The sequence below is a fragment of the Penicillium paradoxum genome (genome assembly GCF_028828445.1).
Source record: "Penicillium paradoxum strain IBT 22861 chromosome Unknown utg000006l_segment0_segment0, whole genome shotgun sequence".
NCBI lineage: Eukaryota > Fungi > Ascomycota > Eurotiomycetes > Eurotiales > Aspergillaceae > Penicillium > Penicillium paradoxum.
Genome location: NW_026643184.1, coordinates 245,127 through 271,328, shown reverse-complemented (window position 1 = coordinate 271,328; position 26,202 = coordinate 245,127). Strand labels below are relative to the sequence as shown.

Here is a 26,202-nt window from a genome sequence, read left to right as displayed (position 1 = left end):
ACCGAGGCACTAAACGTTGAATCTCAGTATGACATGCTTGACTCTATCGCTACGTGAGGACAGACGATATATTAGAACCAAATGAATTCTGTATAAACTGTCTCTTGCCTTTTCTGAGTTGACACAAGAAGGTAGAATCAAGTACAATATGCTCAGCCTGGTAAGATGATCAAGCTATCTAGGTATACAGCATTCTAGGCGGTCAGTTATTCCATCATCGGATCATTGCACCTCCCCGCAGTCATGGAGTAATTTCGACCAGCTCGATCATGTTCGGTTTACAGAGTTACTGCCGCTCTGTCTCTTGCAGCCTGGACTTCCCCACTTAGCAATGTGTCTCACTTGACAATGCAGCAAGCTTGTTTTATCACTACCGCCTTATTACCTCTCACTGCTCAGAGTCCTCATAAAGTATCCTCATCTGCGCTTTGTCTGCTCTTGGGGACATTTTCACCTAACCTGTGACAATGGCTTCTCATTCAAGCGGGAACACTAATCTCCCAGGCGTTGAATGGGAACTCCAGCGCTATCGGCCTCATGTACAGGTCTTGAATGTTGAAAGCGAAGAGCAACGGGTATGTTCCTTGGTCTCTGAGTGCCTTCGTAAGGACCATGAACTAATTTGGTCTAGTTTCCTAGGTGGATATCGAAAGCCGCACAATTTTGATTGTACCTAGCTGATAGTTTCCAAGCCACAGCGATGTATCTAGGCCAGAAATAGCGATTTGGAGATGCAACCTGGTGAGTACTTCCTTACTCTGGGTTCCTGGCCTATGGCTGTTTTGCCAGAACTCTATCTCCCAGCTCTAACCTTGCTCTTGTGAAAGGCGGCCCTCTCACAGCGCCATAATTTGCTCTTCACAGCGTATGAAGAAGACATCTACGTATGGATACCAGCTGGACCCCAGCAGCTCCTTGGCTCCCAACCCGAGATGATCATTCACCCAGTGATGAAGGAGCCCCATGCTGCTGGATATATTGATCCGTTGAAGCCTCATGCAATCAATAATCTCATCGTGGATGATTTGGGACTGGACGAGGTTCTACTGCTGGCGACAGACTCTGGGAATGTCACTGGCTACAACGTTAAGGCTATCTTCTCCGCAATCAATCGGAGTGCAAAAAGTGGACACAGTCGACCTTTCGACACCTATGAAATAAAACCTTTCTTTGCCGAAAGTGTTGTGTTAAGTGCCTGGGGCTTGACAACACACAAATTTGCTCGTCTGATTGCCGTAAGCTCAAACACAGGCACAATTACTGTTTTCGCTTTCGCGTTAGTGGATGTCGACTCTGGTGGTGATGATGACAGCACCTCCGATACACCCGAGAGCTCGACCCTAGGAAATCCTGGCGGATTAGAATCCACCTGGGTCTCAATTGATACCACGGCATTGATGGAAGGGATGAAGAAGGATATTCCAAATCATCGAACTCGTAACCTGCGCATCAGCTATAAGGGCCATTTCGAAAATATCCCATGCGTGTCATTTGCCAACTTTGGACTGGACCCCAATGGGCTCTGGATGGTCAGCACTGACATTCGCAACCGAGTTTTTATATGGAAAGTTTGGGAGTCCCTAGTTCCTTTCAAAACATCTACCTATGAACCTCTGGACAGGGGTTGGTTTGTCTTGCCTGTACATCCTCGCAAAGTTCAGCAACATCGCTTGAGGATTGACGCTTGTGGATGTGAGCCGCGTCCGAGAATGATCGGAAATTGCTTAGTTTTTGATGTGTCGAAGGCGGTTCAATTTGTCGCAACCAAGTCCATCTTCGCCGCCCAGGAGTATACAGCGACGTCACATATTGTTTTGCCCGATGGGATCTTCTCTGATTCTGATGTTGATGCTGAATCTCGACCGCAGCCGACGATTCCAAGACATTATCGTACAGAACAAGAGGCCCGTGGAACGAGACACTCTTCTACTGCCGTTGACAATTCTGGCCTAAGCGCTGGGGTATCACAAGATTCTGTCATGCCCACCGCAGACCCGCAGTTTTCTGTGAGGCCTGGTATCACAAATTTGATTGATGAAGCAAACGAACATGGCCCAAAATGCGATTTGCCCCGATTGAATGCTCGGAGTTTCTCTCCATCACACCGTAAGTAAGAAGTTTGCTTGCGTGGATCAAACTAGAAAGCTAATCTGTTATTCAGCGGTTAACCCTCAATTTTTCCCTCTTCTTCACTTCTCCGGACGTGATATCACTTTAGATCCCTACCCAATGGATTCTCCAGGACCGCGAACGCTTTCTCGGTCGCCCTTTAGATTTCTCATCAAAGATTCCATGTACCGCACTTGTGATCGCATAAACATGGTGAAATATCTTCCCGACGCGGGGATTGTCGTTGCTGCCACCCAGACCGGTGCAGTGGCTATTATCACCCTTACATGGCAAGAGGAAATTGGCCATAGCTTCCGTGTTGACTGGATCCTACCTTTCTTCTCACAGCAAGGAGAAGACGACCCGCCCCTCATGGGTCTTGCTGTGAGCCCTATGCCTGGATTTGAGGTACCGTCGGATGTACCATGTATCCCCCGGGACGTCGACCCCAAAGATTGGCTGAAGTTCAATTTCCATATGCTTAATCCCAATGGAGGCGACCCTTGCGACGATCCCGATGCTGTTCCGCTTGAGGGCGCTCTTCCCAATCCTTCTCTGCAGTCGGATCCTGAACCTGCAGGCAAGAAGTTCACCCTGCCTGAAATCCACGCCCATGCCTCCAGTATCTATCGACCTCGTGAGAGCTGGCATGGCCATTGCCCTTCTCGGCATTATCGCTTGCTTTTACTCTTCTGTGATAACTCGGTCATGAGCTATGAATTCTGGCATGACTGGAGGGCCTGATTGCAATCATGAAGTCCGGCTGTGCTTGTTGTACAGATGGAAGATGGATGTTCATACAAACGAACATCATGCCAGTATCGAATTGCACAATCATAGTATTTATGAAACACATTCAATCAAATCCTTGAATAAATCTATGTAGAAAATGATGAGGGAAGAAGGTAGGGTGGTTGTACAGTGTGGATTTGAGGCTCTAACCATACTGAAGATGATTGGTTCGTAGAAAATAAGCTTAAATCCAAAGTTTGGTTTCACGAAACAAGGTTTTCTTCCCCAAAGCTTGCATTTTGACCAGCAGAAACACGAAGAAAATTGGAGAAAAAGAATACCGATTTATCGGAGACGATATGAGCCACATCGATGCATAGAGGATGTGCAAACTACATCCACAACTTGGCAGGCGGAACGACAAGAAAGACCATCAACGTTATCCACGTTGCCTGTTAATAGGAAACCCGTCATGCCTCAACATAAGGACACTTTCGCATAGAGGCATGTAAAAGCAGAAATCCGATTTTAGTTCTTATGCAACCTGAATGTCGGCCAATCAAATCATGGAGGACTCTTGTCAGCGAGTAAGATAGACAAGACTATACTCCTATATCAAGATTAACGGGATTAAATATTCTCAAACACTACATTAGCTAGTTGTTGGGGCCACGATATCATGTGGGTGTAGAGCATAAAGCCAACTTAATCAATTCACCAAATATCGATATACATATTTCCCATACTCCCAAACGATCCACCTTCCAATTTTAATCCCGCACCTACCCCAACAGTCAACTGGCAAATAGCAACTAAAGACACGGAATCTCCGGAAAGACTACCTCTATACGGCTAGCAGACTTATCAAAGAGGGATTATCTTTCTTGCGAGATGCCCAAAGCGCCCGTTCTGAAGTGGGGGCCATCTTCTAACAGAGACCATGAGGCTCAACCCGCTACGCTCATCGACAACGGCCAGTGCATACTCTCTACAGGCAGGATTCACTAGAACCATCAATAATCTACTACAGAGATGCAGACCCAACGCTTGGTCCAGACTAGGGCCCTTGCAATACCTGATATTGTGATATCAATCTTACACCAAATGGACATGCGCACTCTCATCGCCGCCCAGCGTGTATGCCATGCATGGGCGGATATGATTCGTACATCGTGCTCGCTGCAAGAAGCATTGTTCTTGTTACCAGCCAGAAATAATAGGAAAGACGAGTCTCGAGTGTACAACCCCCTGCTGGCAAAATCATTTCCCTCTATCTTCCCCACGGAAGACCTGCGAGAGCTCGCAGGCGACAGAATGGAGGAAATTGAACTCGGGCGTTTTGATCTTATGAGAAATTCAACGATAAGAGAGATATACCTCCGACCTGAGGCGAGCTGGCGTCGTATGTTGACGCAACATCCACCAATATATACCATTGGGGAATTTGCCTCGTTTGTGGGACATTATGGTCTCTCTTGGCATCAAGACCGAACAACAAGGCAGGAAGAGGGACTTCGAATGGGGACATTCTTTGAATGGCTTGTTGGTCTGGGACTGTATAGATGGAATGGCGAGTCAATTAAGATTTGCCTGGGTGGATCTGTACCGCTTAACACGCCGCTTGAAATTCATGAGCGGATTCCGTATCTTGATATCAGAGAGATAAATGCCGATTGGAGGGTTATGAGTGCTGGGTTTGATCTTGTGTTGGTGGCAAGTTCGGGGGGCACGTGTATGGATTATGAAGAGCCGGGTGATCCAGATTGGATTAAGAGTCCGAATGAAATTGCCTGGGAAGAGATTTGTGAGGGTTATCGTGAGTTGGGGCTGAGCATGGTTGAGTTGCAGATGGTACGGTATAAGGAAGGGTCTTCGATGTGGTAGGAGATGGGGCTACACCATAGAGATCTCTTGTCCATGGATAGGAAAATTGAGGATGTACTTTTCGTATATGAAACTGGGATATGCGGAACACAGGAAATCAGGAGTGGCCAGATACACTGAGCTCGAAGATTGGCATGCTGAATGAATGGTGTAGGGATCAGTGTGGGTACTCAAAGTAGTGATCGGGCAGTGAGGACAGGCCGTGTGGTCATGGATAGTGACCCTTGAGTCTCCTCCTCGTTCTGAGATTGATCCCTGGGAAGCCGGTGGTCCAGCCATATTTGGCGTGGACCTGAACGTCTTGGTAGAGGAATGACCTGGTCCTCAATCGCGGCGGTCATCGTTTCTGTCAGGCATAAGCAAATGCCCGGATAGTGATGCAGCAGTGTATGAGCAATGTACTCTTTTTGATTGACAGTGGTAGTCAAAATGCATTGAATAAAAGGTATCGGTTCCCTAGTCGCAGTCTAACATCAAGTCAGATGAGTCCACAAAGGATGCTTGGTAGGAGAGTGGCAAATTACCTAGGTGATCATCCTCGATGATTGTAGATAGGTGATGGAAGAGTGAGATTGAGGTGAGAGGTGAGAGGTGAGAGGTGAGAAGTCTGAGGATAAGGAAGCCGATGATGTTCCTGCTGGGCTGAAGTTGCCAGATTTATATTGGAATAAATAGCTTTATACGAGGCACATTGCATACGTATGATTGCCTATAGTAAAGCCGGGCTGAGCTTACACGATATCAACTCGACCACTTTTAGCTACCATCTTGATATAATAGACTGTATATAGGCTCTCACTTTACGATACATAGTTTCCAATAGATGTCCTTGGAAGACTGTCTCTTCCTCTAGGTGATCTGATCATGAAGTAATAGTTCCTCCTAGCCAATGATGAATGCAAAGGAATTGCTTAAATCAACACCTTCCACCCCCTACGAGCTCTATACCGGCCGCGATGAGTCACTACTAATAAATTAGGTATGGAAGTTTTCTGCGCTGTGAAGCCTTAGACCCGATCACTACACAATACGCTGTCACCAAGTATGCCACAGCTAAGTGATTACTGCTCATCCTACCTGGGCTGGTCTAGTGCAACAGCTCAAGGATCTATTGCGAACGATTGCCGTGGTCGGTATCTGCGTGTCCACTGCGATGTTAACGTCTAGGCCAGTCAATACTATAAGAGTTTGTTAGATGAAATTCAATCTGATAGAAGACGCATGTATACATATTCCTTATATATATGTATGCACAAGATGATAGATTAAGGGCGAGAATATCCCCGGGTATAAATATATATCAACCTTGGAACCTCTGACCAAATGAGAAAGACCGTGAGAATAAATAGAAAAAGAAAAGCGGACATGATCAAAGAGAAAAGAAAAAGAGCCCAGAAAGAGGAAGTAGATAGATAAAATTGAAAAGACCAAGAGGGGGGAATTGTATAACTAAAAGTGGAACAGAATCAAGACAAATCAGAAACCATGAATTCGTTGCATGCATCAATATCATTAAGACGCTTTTTGGAATGACGTGTGAAACCCAATATATGTATCGTGGCGTATCTAGTCCGAGACGTGGATAATCTCGATCTAGAAATCGTCCTCCATTTCATCACTGTCCCATTCATCTTCGCGGTCATTTTGTACTAGATCCAGAAATCGTTGAAGACCAGGGTGTGCCTGTGCTCTATCTGGTCGTATTGCGATCGCCTCCCATCGAATAGGACCATCTTCATCTCCCAATGGCTCCGGTGGAACATCAATCCATCGGACAGGACGTCTCGGATCGCCTGCCTGTGGAGGGAGAGGGCGAGGAGGAATATCTGCCCATCGAATTGGGGGTCTCGCCTGTCGTCTCACATCCCGGTTCCGTACCTCGGCCATAGCACGAGCCTGAGCTTGGCGCTCTGCCGCCGCAGCACGAGCCGCAGCATGATCACGCTGACCAGCTCTGCCGCCACCGCGGTTGACCTGGGGCGGCACAGGGGCAGGAGGAGGAGGGTGTCGGTGGTGGAGGTCGTCATCATCGTTATCAAATTCAAATGCAGGGTGGTCGTCATCGCTGTCATCGGTTTCTTCGTGAATAGCCACCACTGGAGGGTCATCATCAAAATGCAAGAGTGCCTCTGGGATACGGTGAAGTGCTTCGGCACCGTCTGGATTGATGCCATCACCACCTTCTAGATCCCAAAGACGGTTGTAACATTTGCCATTGGGGTCGTTGAAATGCATGTACGGATTATCTGGGCATAGCCAAGCAGAGCAAAGGTAGCAGAAGTGCGTATCGCACTGGAAGCAACGCATGTGGTTGCATCCCATTTGCTTCTGGCAGGGCACGTTGCAAGTAGGGCAAGCAGTCGTATATAGCCGCAAATACTCTTCGGTGGCCTTTTCCTCCTCTGTTGGCTCACCATCACGGCGACGTGGAAAGCAACGAACCAATTCACCATGCCATCCTTTCCTGCAGACAGAGCAAAAGGCATAGTTGCAGTCTTCGCAAATAGCCACCCGCTCGGCCATGGGAGGAAGCTCCTCAGTATCATTTTCGTTGCGAGCCTCGGACGCATCTTCCTCGTCAGAGCTATTCAAATCATCCGACATCGGATCCTCTGGTTTGGGGTGGCGCTTAGATCGCGCCGCTCCCTGACACCATTGTCGGGGACAGTAGACCGTAGTTTTGTCGGATTCAATCTTCTTCTTCCGCTTGAGATAAACATATCGCTGGACCGTTTCAGTGGCTAGAGGGATCTGAAGGAGCTCACTGGGTCCAAGGGTACGGTCGCGCCTTTTGCGAGGCGGGGTCTCGCTACCGCCCGGTGCAGCTGCAGGTCTCTTATTGTAGTCGCAATCCGGAGCCATGCACTTCACAGCGTCAACATTACCCTCGGTGATGCAGCAGTTGTAGAAATCCTGCAAGCATTGGATACAGAACACGTGAGAGCAGCGAAGCAATCGATAGCAAACGCTACCCTTTTTCGGCTCAAGGCACACACCACATTCAAAAGTCCCCTGTGCGAACTTTTCCTGCTCGGCTTTCTTGTTGTAGTCCAGTAGTCCAACCTTGAGATCTCGTGATAAGGACACCTCCCCAGAGACATCCTGGATGTTGAAAGTCGATTCCGCCAGCTGCTGGAGATGAACGATGTAGGTGAAGATAACGAGATCATTTCCACATTCTTCCCAGAGCCGGTGGCAATCGTTGGTCAATTGGTCGATGACGGAGGGCGGTAACCATGCGGGAATAGTGCTCAGATGAACGATAGGCGGTTTTTCGGTCGGATAGCCTTGTGGCAATTCAATTTCGAGATTGAGCGGAGGCAGATGCGAGAGAACATGGATGTCCTTAATTGGCGGCTGATCGAGCTCTCCCTTGAACTCGTCTAGGGAGGTCGGTGGGGTGATGGTGCCAGCGAGAGGGGCCTCGCGCGGTGGTTGGAAACATATCGCAGTCGGGACGGAAGGAGTGACAGGAAGATCCAAGACGAAAGTGAACGGCGAGGAAGGATCGATTTGAATTTCGGGGAAGATGGCGACAATCGAGGAAACCTCGACCGAGCGGTCGTCTTCGGCCTCGAGTTCGGTCATGACGGGAAAAGACCTGGTGTGATGCAAAGATTTCTCAGGGCAAAAGGATGAAATCCGCTAAGGCTGTTGGGAGTGGCGATCTGGAGACAGTAGTGTCTCCTATAAAAACTCGGGCGCTACCGGCTCATGGCTCAAGTCAAAAAAAAGGCGAGGTATTGGTAATGATAAGTGACCAATCCCGAGTGAACTGTCACTGAGGACGATCGGGCACGAACGAGGGGTCCTGCAGAATAAATTCGAATCAGCATGGAAACTGAGACCCTGGTAAGATCCAGACCAACCAAAAGCAGATCAAGGTATGCCGAGTATTCCTTCGACAGGCCAATGTTCGGCAGAGAGTCGGGAGGGGTCTAACAGATGATGCAATAAGGAATCGGGGGTGAGAAGAGAGAACAACTGCGTCATGGTTCGGAAGCGAAGGGTTACAAGGAGGTAGGATAGGAAAGAGAGAGAAGAGAAAAGAGAAATCCAGATCAAATCCAAAAAAGAAGACAGGCAATCCCCTCCAGCGCCTAAAACCAAAGGCGGGAAAAAAAAAGAAGTGTGTTGGTCTCCCCGCTGCCCAACTGCCAATCTGCTTATCGGAGAGCACGGACGTTGTGTCTTGGCCCTTGTCCCTGAAACCGGCCCTTCTCTGTTTTTGACTCTTCTCATCTTTTTTTTGGGGGCGCAATCATGGGAGACACCCCGCTGGCGTCGTTGTCTCTGACTCATGTCCACTATGTAAGTCGATACTTATATTCTTGCCAATTTCTCTGCTGACGTTTCCAGAATCCCGAGGACCAACTGTCGTTTGCTTCGGCATGGCTGGCCCTGATTCCACAGGCACTATGCGTCTCGTATGCGACCTTGATCTGGTCGACAAGAGAGGTGGAAGTGATCATGATGTTTGTAGGACAGATGGGCTGTGAAGCATTGAACTTTGTCCTGAAGCGCATCATCAAGGAAGAGCGACCGAGAGGTGAGTGCTCGATACTTCCGTCGGGGGTAGCGTGAGGCGAGCATTGCATGAACTGACACGTGGAATCCACAGAAATGTTTGGCAAAGGATATGGCATGCCCTCTTCACACGCCCAATACATGACCTTCTTCTCCGTCTATCTCACCTTCTTTCTGCTCTTCCGTCACAGCCAAGCCTCTGCCAGCTCCTATCCCAATGTCGCCGTCCTCCTTCGAGTCCTAGTCATGCTGGCCCTTTGCATTGGAGCCGCCGCTGTCGCTGCCAGTCGAGTCTACCTCAACTACCACACCCCGAGACAGGTCCTCGCCGGCTGTGCGGCTGGGTTCGTTTGCGCGTGTGGCTGGTTCATGATTACCAGCCTGCTGCGAAGCACTGGATGGGTTGAATGGGCCATGGAGACCACTGTGTCCCGCTTGGTTAGAGTCCGTGATCTCGTAGTAAGTGAGGACCTGGCCGAGGCCGGCTGGCAACGATGGGAGTCTCAGAGATTGAAGCGTCGCGGTCTTAGTAAAGCAAAGAAGTCGGAGTAAACGTTCCCCTTTGTTTATCGTCATAACTTGCAATAATAGCGAGCGTGCATCCAGCCTTTTGTTTCCTTGAAATCAATTTTGCATCCTATTTCTGATTTCTGATCTATCGTAACTCTCCAAAATGAACGGCACACTTTGTAGACCGGTCACGTGCAGGGTGGCCTCCCGCATCGACACCGCAGTCGCTGACCCTCTCGTGCACTGCAAAGGCTTAAATATGTGTGGTCCTTTTGCATAAGCTTAATCTGATTCCTACACTCCTTGGCCGCGGGTTTGCCTGATGTCTGGAGTGTTGATACCCTGGTGATCCACCGACTTTCTGCCAGGAACACAGAATCCGAACAAGTCTCCAATGATGGACATGCCTCCGGATCCACCCGAAGCCGCGATGCAGGAGCATCATATTGTCAAGGCCGATGAGGTCGACCAAACAGGGACCGATATCTCGCCAGTTTCAGACGACCAACTCATGGAGGAGGTGGCTGAGGGGGCTCCGCCAGGAACAGGCGTCTCAGGCCGCATCCGCCCCTGAGATGATGCCTTCTGCCCCGGACAAGTCTATGAAGCGACCAGAACTCCGCCGTGAAGGCTCTGCTCCGCCTCCTCCTCTGCAGCCGCCGCCGCCGGCGCCCGTGCAGGAAAACACGGAGCGGGGTGCGAACTCTCTGAGCTTATCGGACCTGCGGAAGCTGGTGGGTGAAATGCCCAAGATCGAGCAACCAGCCTATGCTTTTGAATATGCCGACGCTCAGCCTTTTCCTGATGAGCTCGAAGAATGGTTCCAGTATAATGATTTCGATCGTGTCATGTTGATGGGCACAAAAACGACTTTTAACCAGAAATGGCCTGCCTTCTTACAGCAACACCAGCTAGACACATCTGAATTGTCTTGGCTTGACGCATCCCAAGATCTACGTCGCTCATTTATCTCTCTTATGATAGAGGGCCTGCAACTCTCTGAAGTCACAGCACGATTGGAAGCCCTTGAGACCATTTGCTATATCATCACTGGCGTATGGGGTGTCAGTGGTGGGAGAGTGGCACCCGACTATCCTTCAGACAGAGATCCCGAATCAATTGCCGAAACGCCATTGCTGAAATCATTGCAAATTGAGTGTATCGAGAAGAATGTTTCCCTCCTCCAGGAATGCTCAGGTGTGACCGCTTTGGTGGAGTACATGTGCCGTCTCTTTGATAAGTCCCGCTCATCACTGGGATCGGACTCCAATGGCATTGACTACGAGCGGCTTAACCCGGGCGATATCGCTGCACCGGAGCGTGAGGCCAACTTGGTGCTTACAAGCTTATACTTTGCCGTGGAAGTCGGCCGCAGACAACAGGCACGCGACGCTCAGTGCAGCTCAATCCGCGATACATTGACCGATTCAAATCCAAACCTGTTGGTTTCTATCGTTGAAATCATCGCCCGGCTACGCTGGGATGAATCTGCCAATATTCCGCTGACCAGGATCCTTTTGTTGCTCTGGAAGTCGCTGCTTCTTGTCTTTGGCGGGACTGATGATTTGAAGCGTGCAAAGGAAGTATTAGAGCCCGCTGTTTCGTCCGAGAAGGATAATTCTAAGCGTAGAACCCCATTTTTACATGCTTCTCCCCTGGACTATCACATCTTCCGCCAGGAAATCACCTCCAAATATCCAGCTTACAACCCTCCGCCACTGGTCGTTCCACTGGAATTGGAGAATAATTCTATACTACCCCCTCTGCCGCACAACGCAGCCCGGATGAACTCATCCAGTGGTATCTTTTGTGGTGTCGGCCCATCAGTCTCTGGAGGTAATGGCTCCATCCTTCAGCAAGCCGTTCACATCGCCACCCCGGCCCCATCTCCGCCACCATCGCCTGCTGGTCCAGGAGGCAAAGCTGGGAAGAAGCAAAACTACCAGACCAATCAAAACTTCCCGTTCATGTATCCACCCCTCGATGATTCCAGCAACCGCATTGGTGGGAAGGGTACAACTGAACGCCAGGACACTCTGGTTGGCAAGCGATGGGAGGGCAGTGACGTCCCTGCATCTATCATTGAAGCTGGAAAGCTCTTCTCTACTCATGTTAAGATGACGCGTGCGATGCGACAGCTCTGGCAGGAACGTGAAAACTTTATGAAGTATGATCGCGGCTGGAACTCGGAGGATGCTGCTCACTTCCCCGACAATGTCTCAGATGACCTACCTGATGATTTTGAATACTTGGATTTATCAGGCGATGAGCAGAAGCCTGAACCTAAACCCAAGCCAGTGGTGAAAGAGACAGATGATCCTGATGTCCAACGACGTCTGGATGCGGTTGACTCATTCTATGTGAGTGCAAAACTTCCGTGTCCTCAATTCTTAGCAATTTGCTTACTTTCCTTCAGTCCCAAACCTTGTCTAATCTTCAGTCCATCACGATTGTGTTCCTGAAGATCATCTTGACAAATGTTAGCGCGGTGGTCAACCAAGCAGGTAGCCAGTCTACATCTCAGGGCATCAGGTAAGTCCACACACACTTCAAATGACCATAAAAACAAGCTCTAACACGAGCATCAGTAATGGCCATTCCATGAATGGCTCCTCTCCGGATCTCTTTTCTGATGCATCTATCGATGAGCTTGACAACATTCGACTCCGAGAGATTACTGGAAAAGCTGTGTCTGGAACTCTGCTGCTTCTTTTGAAGTGGTTCAAGCGGTCTCGTAAGTTCCCACTTCAAAAGTTCCATTCAAAATCGCCCGACTAACTCCTCTAGACATCTTGAAATTCGAATATATGACGCAGCTTCTACTTGACTCCAACTACATTCCCTTGATTCTCAAGATGTTCGCACACCAAGACGTCGACCAGGCTGTTGCACATAAAAATGACCGGGATGATTTATCGTAAGTCCCAAAATTCCATTCATCCAACTTCTTCACTCGCTGATCCCAACCAGCTTCTTCCACTTCTGTCAAAGCAACACAGACCACCCTCTGGAAACCGAGAACTACTCAGAAGGCGATACCGAGAGTGAAGACGAAGCCATGCCACCTCCAATCACCCGGCATCGCTCCGACCCAACAGCCAATGGCAGCATGCCAGGGCTATCCGAAGAAGAATCCCTAGCCGATCTGCTCCACGGCCCAGCCCGCCCCGAAGTCGACGAACTGGGATACCCAACGGCGCCTCTCCCCAAAGAGCCAATCAAAGTCTTCTCCTTCCGCAACTTTTTCTCCGCCATCAACTACCTCCACATCATGCAAAAGATCACCCGCGATAAAGCCCACCGCTGTCTTCTCCTCGTCCAATACAAATCAAGCAACATCCTCCGCAAGGGGCTCAAAATCCCCGACCCCAATCTCCGCTTCTACACCCTCAAACTCTTCAAATCCCAAGTCCCCTACTGCGGCCGCAAATGGCGCCAGAGTAATATGCGCGTTATCACCGCTATCTACCTCTACTGTCGCCCCGAGCTGCGCGACGACTGGCTCGCTGGCTCCGACGTCGATGCCGAGGTCGAAGAGGCTTTACCGCTGGAACAGGCTCTTCGTGGTCTCACGCATTGGTGGCATCTGCGCCAATACAAGGATGTCATGGGCGGTGAAGAGGGTGCGTCGCTGATGGAAGAGGAACGTGATTTCTTTGTTAGAGAGCTTGAGGCTATGGGCTGGGGTGTTGCAGATGAGATTCTGACTGGACCTTGTGAGGAAGAGGTAAGCGGTTCTATGGCGCAAGGTAATGAGTGGGAAGGTGTGCCTCTTCCTATGGAGGGGTGGCCGTGAAGTAGCTGTTTGGCTTTGCTATGAGATCAATGAAACTGCATTCGATACCCGCTGTAGTGAATTTGATGATATTTTGTTTTGTTTTAACACAGACTGTAGGTTTATGATATAGGTATAGCACATGGATATATCACGGTACAGGATCTCATATCATATTAGATATACCCGATGGTATAGACGGCAAAGTATCTTGCTGATAAGAAAGGCGTGAGGTGATGTATTGATCTAGATACTGCTGCGCCTATCTAAGCGGACGCCAGTCATGTCACTAGCAACGGACCAGCTACCTGCCAGATAAATGTACTCAGGTGCCCAGCTACCACGTAGGCCAGTCTTGAAGCCTGGTGCAATAGAGCAAGTGGCGAAGCTGTCAACCCTGGGCCCCTACTGTAATTCTCAGCCTCGCTCAATGGATGCAATTGACCCTACTCATAGATTAGACATTTGACCCTCAACCCGATTTGGCAGTCATACAGCATATAGGTACCGCTCTGTTTTGATCATGTAGATCAATCCCGAATTCAGTTGCATCAGCCATCCCTTTGGCGACCAGGTTCCGCTTCCCAGAGGCTTTGCATTCCTGAGAAATGATGGCTGGGATAGGAAGGTCAGTTGAAGTTGTCCATATGATAATATGTCACATGTTATATGAAGATTTACCCATACTCCAGCGTATGCGGCATGTGCGTCACCATCTTTGGGGAAGATGACATTCTGCCTCCACAACAACAAGGTTGTTTCCGCCCTCATCTTTGAGGCTGCTCCTTCTACCTACCTTTGTGTGTAATTTGCGATCCCTCGATTTCATAATCATCAAGCTCGCCGGCTCCTTTGGAGAAAATCGTTGGTATCCTGTAGGTTCTGCTCCAGCATTTGGAAAGGGTGGTGTCGGTGACATTTCACGGAGATGGCCCCTGAAAGCTCGGGTGACGGAGGTGATATTTGGGATTCCAAGGGAGCCGATTTAGGAGGCTTCATGTTGAAGATTTTGAGCAAAATGTGAAGGCAAAAGACGCTGACACGAGGAATGGGATAGGAGATAGAAGAAGGATAGCGGGAGATGCAACTGCCTACGACAGAAACACCAAGTCTGACTCTCACGTGGCAACCTGCCTATTTTGCTTTGCTGTGATTTTCAAAGGAAACCGTGGAGTTTGTCGTTTGCAAGATCTGTTTGTGGACATGGCCAATACGCTTTAGGAAAACAGATAAGACCAATGTACAAGTCCTAATGTCCTGGACTTACCTTAACTACATGTACCCGGTAGATACAATATTTTTGATGTGCAAAATACTGCTATTCTTCGGAGATGGATTGCAGGACTGCAGGTGTCTATCACAGCCTTCGTAGGCATACGAACGACTTTCAGTCGTGGACTAACTTTCTATACATTCCATTCTCACAATAAAAGCTGTCCCAACGGTGGCAGATAGTATATATACCTCTATAACTTTGAAGACAGAACTAGCCCTCGGGTAGTAGATCCGGCTACATACCAAGCAAACTTATGCCCAGTCCCGTCTCTGCAGAATAGAACCTCCAAGCAAGTGACTTGTAAGTCTACAACCAGTTGATCAGTTGTCCCATGAGCTCCGCTTTATGTGAACCGTCAGACGACTAGGCATATGGGGGCAGCTTGAAACTCCAATAGACAGGCTGTGGATACTCAGGTCTCTGATATGTTCCGGGGGAGATTGAGAGGAGATATCTGAGGCTGAAGCGCATCAAGCGTATTGTCTTCCCTTCCACCCGTCGTGAGGAGAGTCGGCCCCGGGAGTATATCGATATTTCGAGTGTGTCGCATCGACGAATATGTATTAACAGTGACTCTTGGACAAGTGATTCTCGGTTGTGAGCTGGGACCTATCTTTCCATGGTGTAAGTGCTTTCCTATGATTCAAATGTGTCAGTCATTGCTATGGCGGGAGATTATGCGTGGCGATCAACGGAGCCCTTCAGGCTTTCGGTCTGCAATCTCACCGACGTAGTGTCTTCGCTCTTCCAGGTCGATATAGGTGACTGTCCAGCTCCAAAGAGTGCAGCCACACGCAAGGCTCGCCGAGATCTCATATCGAACCGGACCAACATTGTGTCCCCTCCATTGAGCACCGTTACCTCGTCGCTGCAGCATTCTCTGAACGTTTGTCGTGCCTGGTGTCTATCTCTCATGCGTATCGTCTCCCGCTAGAGAACTGTCTGAAGCTTGGTTGCTAAAAGGAGGGATTATTGAGGGTTACTGGCGTTCCGGATCTCATTCGACTCCAGGGTATCTGGGGTACGTGTCTGCTGCGAAGGATCAGCGCCGTTGGCCGTATACGTAGCTTCTATCGCGGTAAAAGGTTCGCGTGCATGGTGTCTACCTAGGTGCTGTCTACGGGCTTGCAATAGTACTCGATGTCAAACTTCATATCTGGGTCGGATAGGACGACTCAATACCTAACATGTGGTCATGGTGTCTCCGGAGGGGCATGAGACGTCTATACAGAAGATGGGATACGAATACAACTACGCGTACACAGATAACTACCAGACATCTTCTCCAAGAGCCCGGGCAAGCCGAACCAGTGATGAAAATGAAGGTCGCGTCCTTCGGGTGCAGTGTAAGCCCGATGACACAGTGCAGCTTGTTGGTGCCAAATGGTACCTCCAAGCTACGAGGTCCAAAGAATGAGGCCTTTCAGCCTGGGAACAGATCCCCGTAAGGTTGTCCCCCCCCTTTCCCCGGGGAAAAAAAGAAACCAAGTGGATCTGCGGGGATCGGACCCGCTTTATACCAGGGCTCACGTGCTCCGGGCCAGTCACGGGCTTGGGCTTCTTCGCTCCTTCCCTTTCGTCTCATGTGCCATTGGGAGAGGGCGGTGAGTGGCGTAGAACATACCCTACATAGCTACCTACATCCTAGGTAGGCTGTCTCACTGATGTGGATGTGAGAATAGGAGGGTCTTACGCATTTTGTCAATGACGATTCATGTCGACATCTCATTCCCTCACCTACAGGTCAGCCCATCCTCCTTCATATCGACCAGAAGCACTTAGCAGACACACATCCCACATTACATTCTGGACCCCTCTCCACTGCTCTGCTCCCTGCAAATGTCCCACCAATCCACAGGGCCCAGTCCATTCGGTCAACACTGGTCAAGCGAGCCTGATGCCATTTGTTTTATACCCCAGTATCAGGAAGTCTCTTACGGCTCTCAGATCCCCCAACCTCGCTAGCATCGAAGCATACAGATGTACTAGTACAAAAGCGACATACCTATATGAGAGTAGGGTCCACGGGTTATTCAAGCGCGCCCCTTCCGCTGCAATCCAAGGTCATTGATACCACATGTTCCCCTGTCGCTGTTTTGGTATTACATTTATAATGGATACCTCTTCTCTTCGAGATGAAGTCAGACTCAGGGGATGTATATTAAGTGGGATTCTTGCATACAGCCTCACACCTCCGACATATGTCTTTGAATGGACGAGATGTTCGATATGAGAGTGAATACACCGCTACGCCTAGTAGCCAACCCAATTACACTCAATTACGCTGCACTTCCCGCCGGCGAAAGATTCCTTCGTTGAACCTGACGCGGTATACAAAAGAAAGTACCAGAAGGAGCGGGCGATACCGTCATTATGGAGGCAACTCTCAACCAGTTTTATCTAGATGGCACAGGTCGTGACAGCACGCGATTGCATATTCCTCGAACTTTCGACTTGATCTAAACCCGTACTTGGGGTAGTGGTTCCTCGCATGGTTCGTTTATGTTCTCCGAATGACACTGTGTGATGTCCTAGGGTGATTGGATCGGCTCGTGTGAACTACGGTAGGGGGCTACCCGAGAACCGGCGCTTAGAGCAAAGCATTCATTGTAGGGAGTCATTGGGCTAGTATCTAGGTATATGGAATGTACGGAGTACGTACATTGATAGTCCGAGTCAACAAGAACAATGAAAGATAACCCTGCACTTATCAGGTCAAATCAAGAAGGCGGATTTAACAAAGCCATCAACATTACTCCGTAGCCAGTCCGTTGTGGTGTCCGTGGGTTCTTTTGGCCCTGGCTTCGTGGCGGTGTGATGAGTTGATGCGGGGGGCAATCTCACGTTTGGCCACTGAGATATGCGACTCCAATTGGCGTGCTGTTGGAGATGCAATTTGTAGGGGGTTAGCTTCCCAGAGGATACGGCCAAATCGGGACAATCGGCAAAGTGCTTGAGAGCTGAGCGTTCTGCTGTAGATCTAGGTTCAGCAGTGATCCTGGATCTCCGGATAAGTGAACAAACTTGAAAGGCGATATGAAGTTGAGACCCAGAGGGTAAGACAGACATTCTTCGGCTCGAGAATCCCAAGTTAGAAGCATCACGAACCCCACCTTTGATCACCTCGCTTACGAGTCATGTCAACATTCCAAATCCCGAGGTCCGACGAGCGAACCCGATCAGCACATTAATCCGATGGCCTGCATCGATCATGCAGCCACAATATGCGTCTAATAAATCTCTCGCTTGGGACTGGCGTGGCCCTGGATTCAAGTGGAGACATCGGCGAACTCCAGTTGGACAACGATCTTCACTGTAATCCGTATCAGGAGCTTTGTTTTTGATTGGAGTCTTCGAAAAAGCAAACATCACAACCTGCATCAAAGGTGATAGTTATGGCTCTAGGTGTTCCATGATCAGTCGGTGCTCTCTTTTCCCCTTTTTTGTCCGCCGCAGAAAATCTGTTACTTGCTTTTCATATTCACCCACCCTGAAACAATCATGTCCGGACGCCTATTAAACAAAGTATGTCTGATTACAGGCACGGGTGGCAGTATGGGTCGAGCAGCAGCCCTCAAGTTCGCCCAAGAAGGCGCCAAAATCGTGGGATGCGACATCAACACCGCCAACGAAGCAGCCACTGTCAAAGCCGTGCAAGATCAGGGTGGTGAAATGATATCCATGTCCCCATGCGATCTCACCAAACGTGAAAACTGTGAGCAGTTGGTCAACCTCGCCATCAAAACTCATGGACGCATCGATGCCCTGTACAACAACGCGGCAATGGTCTACATGTCCTGGATGGACGACATCAAAGATGAGGACTGGTACAAGACGATCGACCAGGAATTGAATCTGGTTTACCTTCTCACTCGAGTCGCATGGCCACACTTGAAAGAGTCCGGTGCATCCATTATCAACGTCGGCTCTGCCAGCGGCTGGATCAGCCTCCGTCCGGTACCTGGTCTCGCTCACACCGCAGCCAAAGGTGGTGTAATTGCCATGACGCGGCAGTTGGCGATGGAAGGGCGGACTCATGGAATTCGTGCCAACACGATCTCGCCGGGCCTTATCGAGACTCTTCAAACTGCGCCTTTGCTTGAAGATCCAGAATATAGAGCGGGCATAATGCCGAAGATCATGCTTGGTCGCAGTGGTCAGCCTGAGGAGATTGCGGCTGTGGCTAGCTTTTTGGCTTCGGATGAGAGCTCTTATATCACTGCTGCAGATATTCGGGTTGATGGAGGTATGACGTCTTGGTAGGGGAACTTTTTATATACAACCTTTGTGGGTTAATGATTGAATAAATTCATATGCCGTTGCAGCATTGCAAATTACATCTCGTCCTTGTCTTACTCGGACCTGGTCTAGTGATCCAGGATCGTGTCAGGTCTTTGATACAAAATAGTGGCTTTGTAGTGTTGAGTCTCAATAACGGTCACTCATATTTTCTTTTGTCTCAATCGCGGCCTCTGTGAGCTTCCTTCTGAGGAGCTTTCGTCCTCCCCGGGGCTTCTAATTGGCTTTCTTAACCTTATATATCTGATGAAGTTCCCACCTTCGGGGCTTCTCATTGGCTTCCTTCCTGGTGAAGCATGTGAAGATGGGTCTATGTCGCGACGGTTTTCTCGTAGTTTTCTCGTAGTTTTCTCGTTTTTTGGGGGTCCTCAGGGAATCAAGATTGTGAAGACACATCTCAGGCATCATTGTAAGGTTCTATAGTTTGATCGACGCTTCTAATCGGCTTCCTTGAAGATTTCTGGCTTCCGTCTTCGCGGCCCCTAGTCTGCTTCCCTCTGGTTAAGTCCCCTAGAGATTTGTCTCAACTACCTACATAAGTAAAGGTACCTGGATGAATATTTCCATCTTTTTCAAACCCCCAAGCCCATCCATATGAAACTGAACGTACTGGCATGCTGATGGTTGGCCCGACTAGCTACAGGTGCTTCTCGCCACACTCAACTACAGAGCCACCGGAGTTGACCATGCATACACCGTCCAGGCGTGTCTTAATTCTCGAAGCTGCCCCCTCTCTGTTTGCCAATCCTTGAAACTGCATCCGCTAATATTGACTCAAAAGACTAAATTACCTTGGGACACCTGTTGACCTGAGATTCTGACAATCGCCGAGCCTTATTTCGTCGCTATGCCAGTACACAGGGTCCATGGATGGACTCGGATTCGGAATGGCAAGAATCAAGAGGCGGCATAGGATCAACAAATGCCACTCTCCACCTGCATAGCAGATGTCTTTGCCCCTCGTGGTATGGATTTGAGTCCAAATTTGAGGTTGATGTACCCGACTGTCAATCGAACGCAGTGTTGAACAATTGAAGTCTGAAGAATAGACCCCCGTATCCACCCGGAAGATCGTTCTCCCGACATATTCCCCTGATCGGCCTGGGATCTGCGTGAGCCTCATGTTTCGCCAGCACACGTGGTCGACTAGACGAGGATGTCGCCCCCTACAACGTTCATGAGACTTGCAAGTTAGTGGCAGGTTCTTTTATGGGGTTCGAATATCCACGTTAACCGCAACTCAGGTCCCAATGAACGCCGTACAATCAGTCGCGAAGATGTCGGCTTCTACAACGCGCTCCTAATAGGAGGTGTGTATGAACTCGCAGGTAAAGATATAGATATCACGTCTGCTCAATCATTTATTGCGCCTTTGAAATATTGCATCGAGAATCATCCGTACTTGAGTGTGATCGTCAAAGAGAAGCATACCGAGAAGCCAGCATACGAAGCAGTTTCTAGTATCGATCTCCATGACCATGTGGCTATACTGCATGAAGATGAGTCCGCTAGCGATGAGACTGCAGCGATTCAAAAGGCCCTGCCAGCAATACTCGACCGGCCATGGCCTGCTGATACACCGCCTTGGCGAATAGTGGTACTCCCTCTGGCGTCGTCTCATGATCGCACCGTAACGCGGTGCTTCATAGCTTTTTCATTCTCCCATACTCTTGGGGATGGTATGGTTGGGGTCGCATTCCATCACACGTTCCTTGAAGCATGGCGACAGAGCGCTGACACTGCCTCGGATGCCTCTTTCTTGGTCACCCCGTCGAGTCAAGCACTCGGAGAACCCTTCGATACACCTGATAGACTTCCCATATCTTGGAAATACCTTCTGGAGCCGTTGATAGCGGCTTATTTGCCGAAGTTTGTCGGCAAATTGCTCGGTATTCGTGCATCTGCTAGTACCATAGATGCTGGTACCTGGGTTGGGCCACCGATTTTCTTCGATCCCCAAGCTGCCCTGCAGAGCAGAGTAAGACTCCTCGAGATTGAGGCTCCGCTAGTCAAAAAGGCCCTGCAAGCTGCAAGAAGCCATGATACCAAACTCACTGCAACATTCCACCAGATGATTGTTCGCGCACTGAGCAAGGCCATCCCCAACCCTGATATAACCAACTTTGTTTCCGGAACTCCTGTGGACATGCGAGCTTCTATCGGAACCCCTAGTCTGACATGGGGCCTCTTTGTGTCTGGTATTTACAAGATGCATGCACGAATACCTGATGCGACTGAATCTGCCTTCTCCAAGGAGATGTGGGCAGCTTCAAGCTCAATGACCAAGGAACTCGCTGCATGCGGCGCTCGACTCCAAGATCAAGCTGTTGGCCTTCTGAGATATGTGCCAAACATGCGAAATTGGACACTAAGTAAAATCGGACAGCAGAGAGACTCCTCATACGAACTTAGCAATCTGCTTGCATTTGATAATTTGGATGACGGCGCAGAGAAAAGGTGTAAGATTACCAAGATGGTGTTCTCGCAACCTGGCAATCCTCCCAGCGCTCCACTTGCGTTCAACATCATTAGCGTCAAGGGTGGAAGCCTGGTGTGCACTGTGAGTTGGCAAGCCGGTGCCTTGGGTGTGTCAGTTGAAGACGAGCTGGCTTTTGTTAATCAGATTTGTTCATCGATTCGAGCTGATTTTGAATCCCTGGAAATTTGATTGATGTTGCCACTCGTTCCACCTGTGTATATTCGACTCTTTTGATGTTGTGTTTATATCTTTGAGCTTCTCCAGTACATAGTGGCTCGAGAACATATTTTAATAGAAGTAATAATTATGCTGAACGTTAAACAATGTGTGATGGGACAGGACTATCTGCGATATATCAACTGAGAAAGCAATTAGAGCTCTGAAAATTGATCTAGTGTCTACTGCTGAGGCAATGTGATCTATTCGTTTGATATATGTACAGCTTCTATAGGGAGTAAGGTGTGGCGTTATAGAATCATGCCCGCGTCTGATGCCGCATTATACTAAACCAAGGTCCTTATCTAGCGAATGCTGACAGGGAAGGCCGAGGGCAACATATGAAGGCCAGTTATCTGCTTTGACTAAGATCCCTCGGCCTACAAGGGGCTGCTAGCGCCACGATGTCACCTTACAGCCTCACCATCCAAAGAACCCGCGGCAGCCTTCGCCAAGGTCTACGCTTCCAGGCCGATTGTCATTTTCAAAACCCTCGTCAAGAATCTGTGACTGTATATTTTCAACCATGGGTCCCCCAGACAGCTATCTTCCCCCAGCACTGAGCTCCGACACCATCAGCCAGCTTATCGTGTCCCTGGACCTCCCCGCTCGACGTCCGTTGAACCTCTCCAGGTCACGGCGGCGTTTCATTCTATCTACTTGGTTCATTTCGCACCCACGGCTGCCATTACCCCGATTGGAACCACATTGGACAGCGTTGTAGTTCCAGTGCGCACAAACGCGGACGGGTCAGTTACCCTGGTGTTACGCGTCTCGGGCCGTCAACTACCCACCATCAAGACTCGCAATGAGGTCGGGGCTATGACATGGATCCGACAGAACACTACCATTCCGATTCCCGCCATTGTTCGCTATGACTCCAACGATCAGAATGTCATCGGCCATGAATTCACCCTCCTTGAAAAGGCCCCGGGGAAGAGCATTGATCAGATTTACGATACTCTGTCAATGGAGGCCCGGACCGAGTTGGTCCACCAACTGGCTGATTACCTGGTCGAGCTCCATGCACATCCATGGAAAGAAGGATATGTTGGCGGTTTAACCCTCACCGACGGAGAGATTACCCAGGGTCCCCCGATAGACGAAGATTTCTGGAAATTGCCCGATCTCGAGAAGTATTGGGCTGGATCTGAATCCCTCGAGTTGTTGAACCCTATTCCACCTCAAGGTTTCCCAAACTTCGTGGCTTTCACAGTGGGCTGTCTCGATCGCTATATTCATGCTATTGAGAGACATCCCTCGCTTGAATCACATAGAGATCTCGTTCCTTGGATTCGCGCATTCGCGATAGCTATTCAGGAGCCCAACAATGCCGATCAGCTCAATCAGGTAGCCTATGTCCTCGCACATAAAGATCTCCATTTCGCAAATATCATGTGCGATCCAGACCATCCCGACTGTCCTACTACCGCTGTTCTAGACTGGGAGTTCAACGGTGTCGTCCCCGCTCCGCGCTGGAATCCACCGCGTGCGTTTCTGCGGAATATGAAATGGACTCCCGAGGATAAAGAGGAGCAGGCCCGCATGGAAAAACTCTTTGAATCGGTGTGTCGGGAAAAGGGAGTCGGGAAGGTCCTTGAAGAGATGCAGTTGAATGCTCTCCAGCAGTCTATGCAGACTGCAGTGAATCATATTCGTGCCATTGTGGAGGTTTGCCCCCGCGGGCAGGCCTCAAGACCGAGTTGCCAACTGGCGTAGCATGGCTGAGGCGGCGATGGAGGCTTTCGGAGTCTGAAGTTACCGTTGGTAGCCAACCAGAGATAACTATATGTAGACAACAAACTGGTAGATTTCTTGTAGATGCGATAGCGCTTCCTCGCAGAAGGCAGTTACTGCATAGAAAAGGACATGGTGCTCTGTAGAAGGAAGAGTGACGGACGGTCAGAAATGGTCGTTTTAGAAGATTTAGATACGATCTTTCATATCTTTGACCGAGAAGATCACTCGCCCGTGATGCGCCTACTCATTTGAGGCTGCTTTCTTCTGGCAGGAACAATGTAGTCGAGTATTTGAGAGATCACTCCTGGTGGCAAGGAGTCGTTGCCAATATGGGCAAAGTCGTCGAAGTACCGGAAACCATTCTTCTCAGGCTCCGTGTCAGATTCTCGCCTCCAGCATCAGGCTATCTATATGGAGATACTTCGGAAGATACCCAATTCCAATCAAATTGGATCAATGATTGGCAACTATGGAGGACCATCTGCTTATCTACCGGTCTTGGTCGTCAATGCTAGTAGAACAACCCCAAGCCGACAGCGCGATTGGCCATCGTTCACCTGATACGGACACATTGTGTAGGTGAGCTACTACTCGTGAGCTTAGATATAACATTTTGTGAGATATCACTGTGGACTGCAATATTTTGAGGATAACGAATGAGAAGGCTATTCCAAAACCCCAGACACTCGTCTTGGAAAGCTACAATAGAGAATCAAATGTATGGGTTGAGCCTCGGAAGTTAGCACTCAACTCTCCGCGCTGCCCATTTCAGACTGTGTCTCTTAATCCAGCAAGGGGGTACTCTCATTCGCAGCACTTGATCCCTTAGTGGAAGCCCTCCGTTCGGCCTGGTCCTTTGATGGTTGGGCGCTGCTAGACTCGCCATGGCTGGGTTTTCTCGTCCCACCAGGGACGGACTTGATTTTCACATTTGCGAATCGAGTCTGCTTCGGACTAGTGGCCAAGTTGGAAGGTGCGAGATTATCGAGATGGCGTTTCTGTTCCGGAGTAATAGTATCTACATACCGACTGCCTGCGATTGGTGCAGTCGAAACGCGTCGAAGCCGAGGCGGTCCCGAGAGATTCTGGGGAACGACTTTCGTTGCATCTTTCGTGGTCCATTGGTTGTTCTTGACCTCGAAGACGTGTGGCGCTGGTGCCAGACGCTTGATCGATTTGTGGACATCAATGTAAACATCGGATTCGTCCACAATTTCCCTATATCAAAGTGGCATGGTAAGCAAATACTCCTTTTCCCCCTATATGGGCCGTCGGGGTCATGAACATACTCTCCAATCAACTCTTCAATAACATCTTCCAAAGTCAGGACACCCAAAGCACCTGATGTCTCCGTAGGATTTTCCGAGACCAAAACCATGTGGGAATGTCCCTCCTGGAAGTAGTTGAGAATATCAAGACAGCTTGTTTCCGGTCGGGTTTCAGGCAAAGTCGCGAGAGCAAAGTCGCCGACACGTTTGGCATCCTCTGGATCGTAGGTAATCAGTGTCTTCACCAGTAGCATTCCAACAAAATCGGACGGGTGATCTGGCGCGTGAATAGGAATTCTAGAGAATCCAGCAGACAGGATAAAGTCCATCATATCTTCGTCAAGGACAGTATCACTGGGCAGAATGAGAACGTGCTTCAGCGGAGTCATCACCCGTTCCACAGGCTTATCCTTCAAATCTAGCACAGCGCTGATGATAGTGACTTCATCCTCGATCAGTCGCTCTGCCGGTTGGGTCCCTAATGTCTTGTGCAAAGTGACAAGGGTCTTCAACCCAGCCTTCTTGTAGAACACACCGTGGTTTGCCCCCAGAAGCCAGTCCAGGAGCTTAGCGGTGGGCCAAGCAACGGGTGCAAAGAGAAACATCATAGACAAGACAAGAGGCGATAGATAAGCGCCGATGGAAAGACCATACCGGACGCAAACTGACTGAGGAATAACCTCGCCAAAGATCACTATCTCTCGAATCAGCGATAAAGTCCAAAACTGTTACTGCGTCGCAACTCACCGATCAACACTGTACTGCCCAGAATAGCAGGCCATCCACCCCCAAGGGTCTTGTCGAGGACAATTGGCAGGGTCTCATTGACGACCACATTGCCAAGCAACAGAGTGACCAAAACCCAATGCTTCCCCCTGCCCAAGAGGCGCAGGACAGTCCCAGCATGCTTCCTTTCGCGTGCTTCGCCAGAGGTTGCAAGAACTTGCAGATGAACTGCATCCTGGCCCATAAGTCTGCAGGGACAGTCAGTCATCAATTATTTGGTACTCCGTACATGATGTTGAACATACGCAATGGTCAACCCAGCAAAAACACCGCCGACCACCACCAGCACAATTGCTGCAGTCAAGTCAAACCATAGCTCCGAGTCACCTTCATGCGCACCGGTGTCTTCTTCCACGGCGACCGGCGCAAACTGGCTCAACGGCGAGGCCCGCGACAGTGGGAACCTTAAGAGCAGAGACAAGGCAAGGGTCCAGACCAGAGGAGATCCCAGTCGCGACGCCATTCTTTGGCTCACGGGGAAACAATCACCACCTGTTACTGCTCCGAATATGTAGTCCAATTATTGATAGCTATTCAAGCCACCTAGTCGATACGATGTGCTGGGAGGGATGAAGAAGAAAGTGCCGCGGCTGCCTGGTGG

The 26,202-nt window shown here is 49.5% G+C and overlaps 10 protein-coding genes across 10 annotated transcripts; 8 read left to right on the top strand and 2 right to left on the bottom strand.

Annotated features, from left to right (window-relative positions):
* Nucleotides 1-467: 467 nt before the first annotated feature.
* On the top strand, nt 468-2,853 carry N7457_006609 (uncharacterized protein; the record flags this gene model as incomplete). The annotated part of the gene is made up of 3 exons (XM_057177653.1): nt 468-575; nt 828-2,106; nt 2,162-2,853. The coding sequence occupies 3 exons, from the start codon at nt 468-470 to the stop codon at nt 2,851-2,853; spliced, it is 2,079 nt and encodes a 692-aa protein (XP_057029397.1).
* Nucleotides 2,854-3,945: 1,092 nt separating this feature from the next.
* Nucleotides 3,946-4,725, top strand: N7457_006608 (uncharacterized protein; the record flags this gene model as incomplete). The annotated part of the gene is made up of 1 exon (XM_057177652.1): nt 3,946-4,725. One exon carries the CDS (start codon nt 3,946-3,948, stop codon nt 4,723-4,725), a length of 780 nt encoding a protein of 259 aa, XP_057029396.1.
* A 1,593-nt stretch (nt 4,726-6,318) lies between these two features.
* Nucleotides 6,319-8,313, bottom strand: N7457_006607 (RBR-type E3 ubiquitin transferase; the record flags this gene model as incomplete). The annotated part of the gene is made up of 1 exon (XM_057177651.1): nt 6,319-8,313. One exon carries the CDS (start codon nt 8,311-8,313, stop codon nt 6,319-6,321), a length of 1,995 nt encoding a protein of 664 aa, XP_057029395.1.
* Nucleotides 8,314-8,988: 675 nt separating this feature from the next.
* Nucleotides 8,989-9,804, top strand: N7457_006606 (phosphatase PAP2 family protein; the record flags this gene model as incomplete). Its single annotated transcript, XM_057177650.1, has 3 exons — nt 8,989-9,036; nt 9,085-9,274; nt 9,347-9,804. The coding sequence occupies 3 exons, from the start codon at nt 8,989-8,991 to the stop codon at nt 9,802-9,804; spliced, it is 696 nt and encodes a 231-aa protein (XP_057029394.1).
* A 355-nt stretch (nt 9,805-10,159) lies between these two features.
* Nucleotides 10,160-13,558, top strand: N7457_006605 (FAR11/STRIP family protein; the record flags this gene model as incomplete). Its single annotated transcript, XM_057177649.1, has 6 exons — nt 10,160-10,282; nt 10,311-12,122; nt 12,179-12,294; nt 12,351-12,496; nt 12,550-12,679; nt 12,733-13,558. 6 exons carry the CDS (start codon nt 10,160-10,162, stop codon nt 13,556-13,558), a joined length of 3,153 nt encoding a protein of 1,050 aa, XP_057029393.1.
* A 2,489-nt stretch (nt 13,559-16,047) lies between these two features.
* Nucleotides 16,048-16,230, top strand: N7457_006604 (uncharacterized protein; the record flags this gene model as incomplete). The annotated part of the gene is made up of 1 exon (XM_057177648.1): nt 16,048-16,230. One exon carries the CDS (start codon nt 16,048-16,050, stop codon nt 16,228-16,230), a length of 183 nt encoding a protein of 60 aa, XP_057029392.1.
* A 2,084-nt stretch (nt 16,231-18,314) lies between these two features.
* N7457_006603 (SDR family NAD(P)-dependent oxidoreductase) lies at nt 18,315-19,076 on the top strand (the record flags this gene model as incomplete). Its single annotated transcript, XM_057177647.1, has 1 exon — nt 18,315-19,076. The coding sequence occupies one exon, from the start codon at nt 18,315-18,317 to the stop codon at nt 19,074-19,076; it is 762 nt and encodes a 253-aa protein (XP_057029391.1).
* A 1,192-nt stretch (nt 19,077-20,268) lies between these two features.
* N7457_006602 (uncharacterized protein) lies at nt 20,269-21,780 on the top strand (the record flags this gene model as incomplete). Its single annotated transcript, XM_057177646.1, has 2 exons — nt 20,269-20,302; nt 20,357-21,780. 2 exons carry the CDS (start codon nt 20,269-20,271, stop codon nt 21,778-21,780), a joined length of 1,458 nt encoding a protein of 485 aa, XP_057029390.1.
* Nucleotides 21,781-22,211: 431 nt separating this feature from the next.
* On the top strand, nt 22,212-23,526 carry N7457_006601 (phosphotransferase family protein; the record flags this gene model as incomplete). Its single annotated transcript, XM_057177645.1, has 2 exons — nt 22,212-22,319; nt 22,351-23,526. 2 exons carry the CDS (start codon nt 22,212-22,214, stop codon nt 23,524-23,526), a joined length of 1,284 nt encoding a protein of 427 aa, XP_057029389.1.
* An 803-nt stretch (nt 23,527-24,329) lies between these two features.
* On the bottom strand, nt 24,330-26,064 carry N7457_006600 (uncharacterized protein; the record flags this gene model as incomplete). The annotated part of the gene is made up of 4 exons (XM_057177644.1): nt 24,330-24,765; nt 24,837-25,509; nt 25,563-25,789; nt 25,847-26,064. 4 exons carry the CDS (start codon nt 26,062-26,064, stop codon nt 24,330-24,332), a joined length of 1,554 nt encoding a protein of 517 aa, XP_057029388.1.
* Nucleotides 26,065-26,202: the final 138 nt, after the last annotated feature.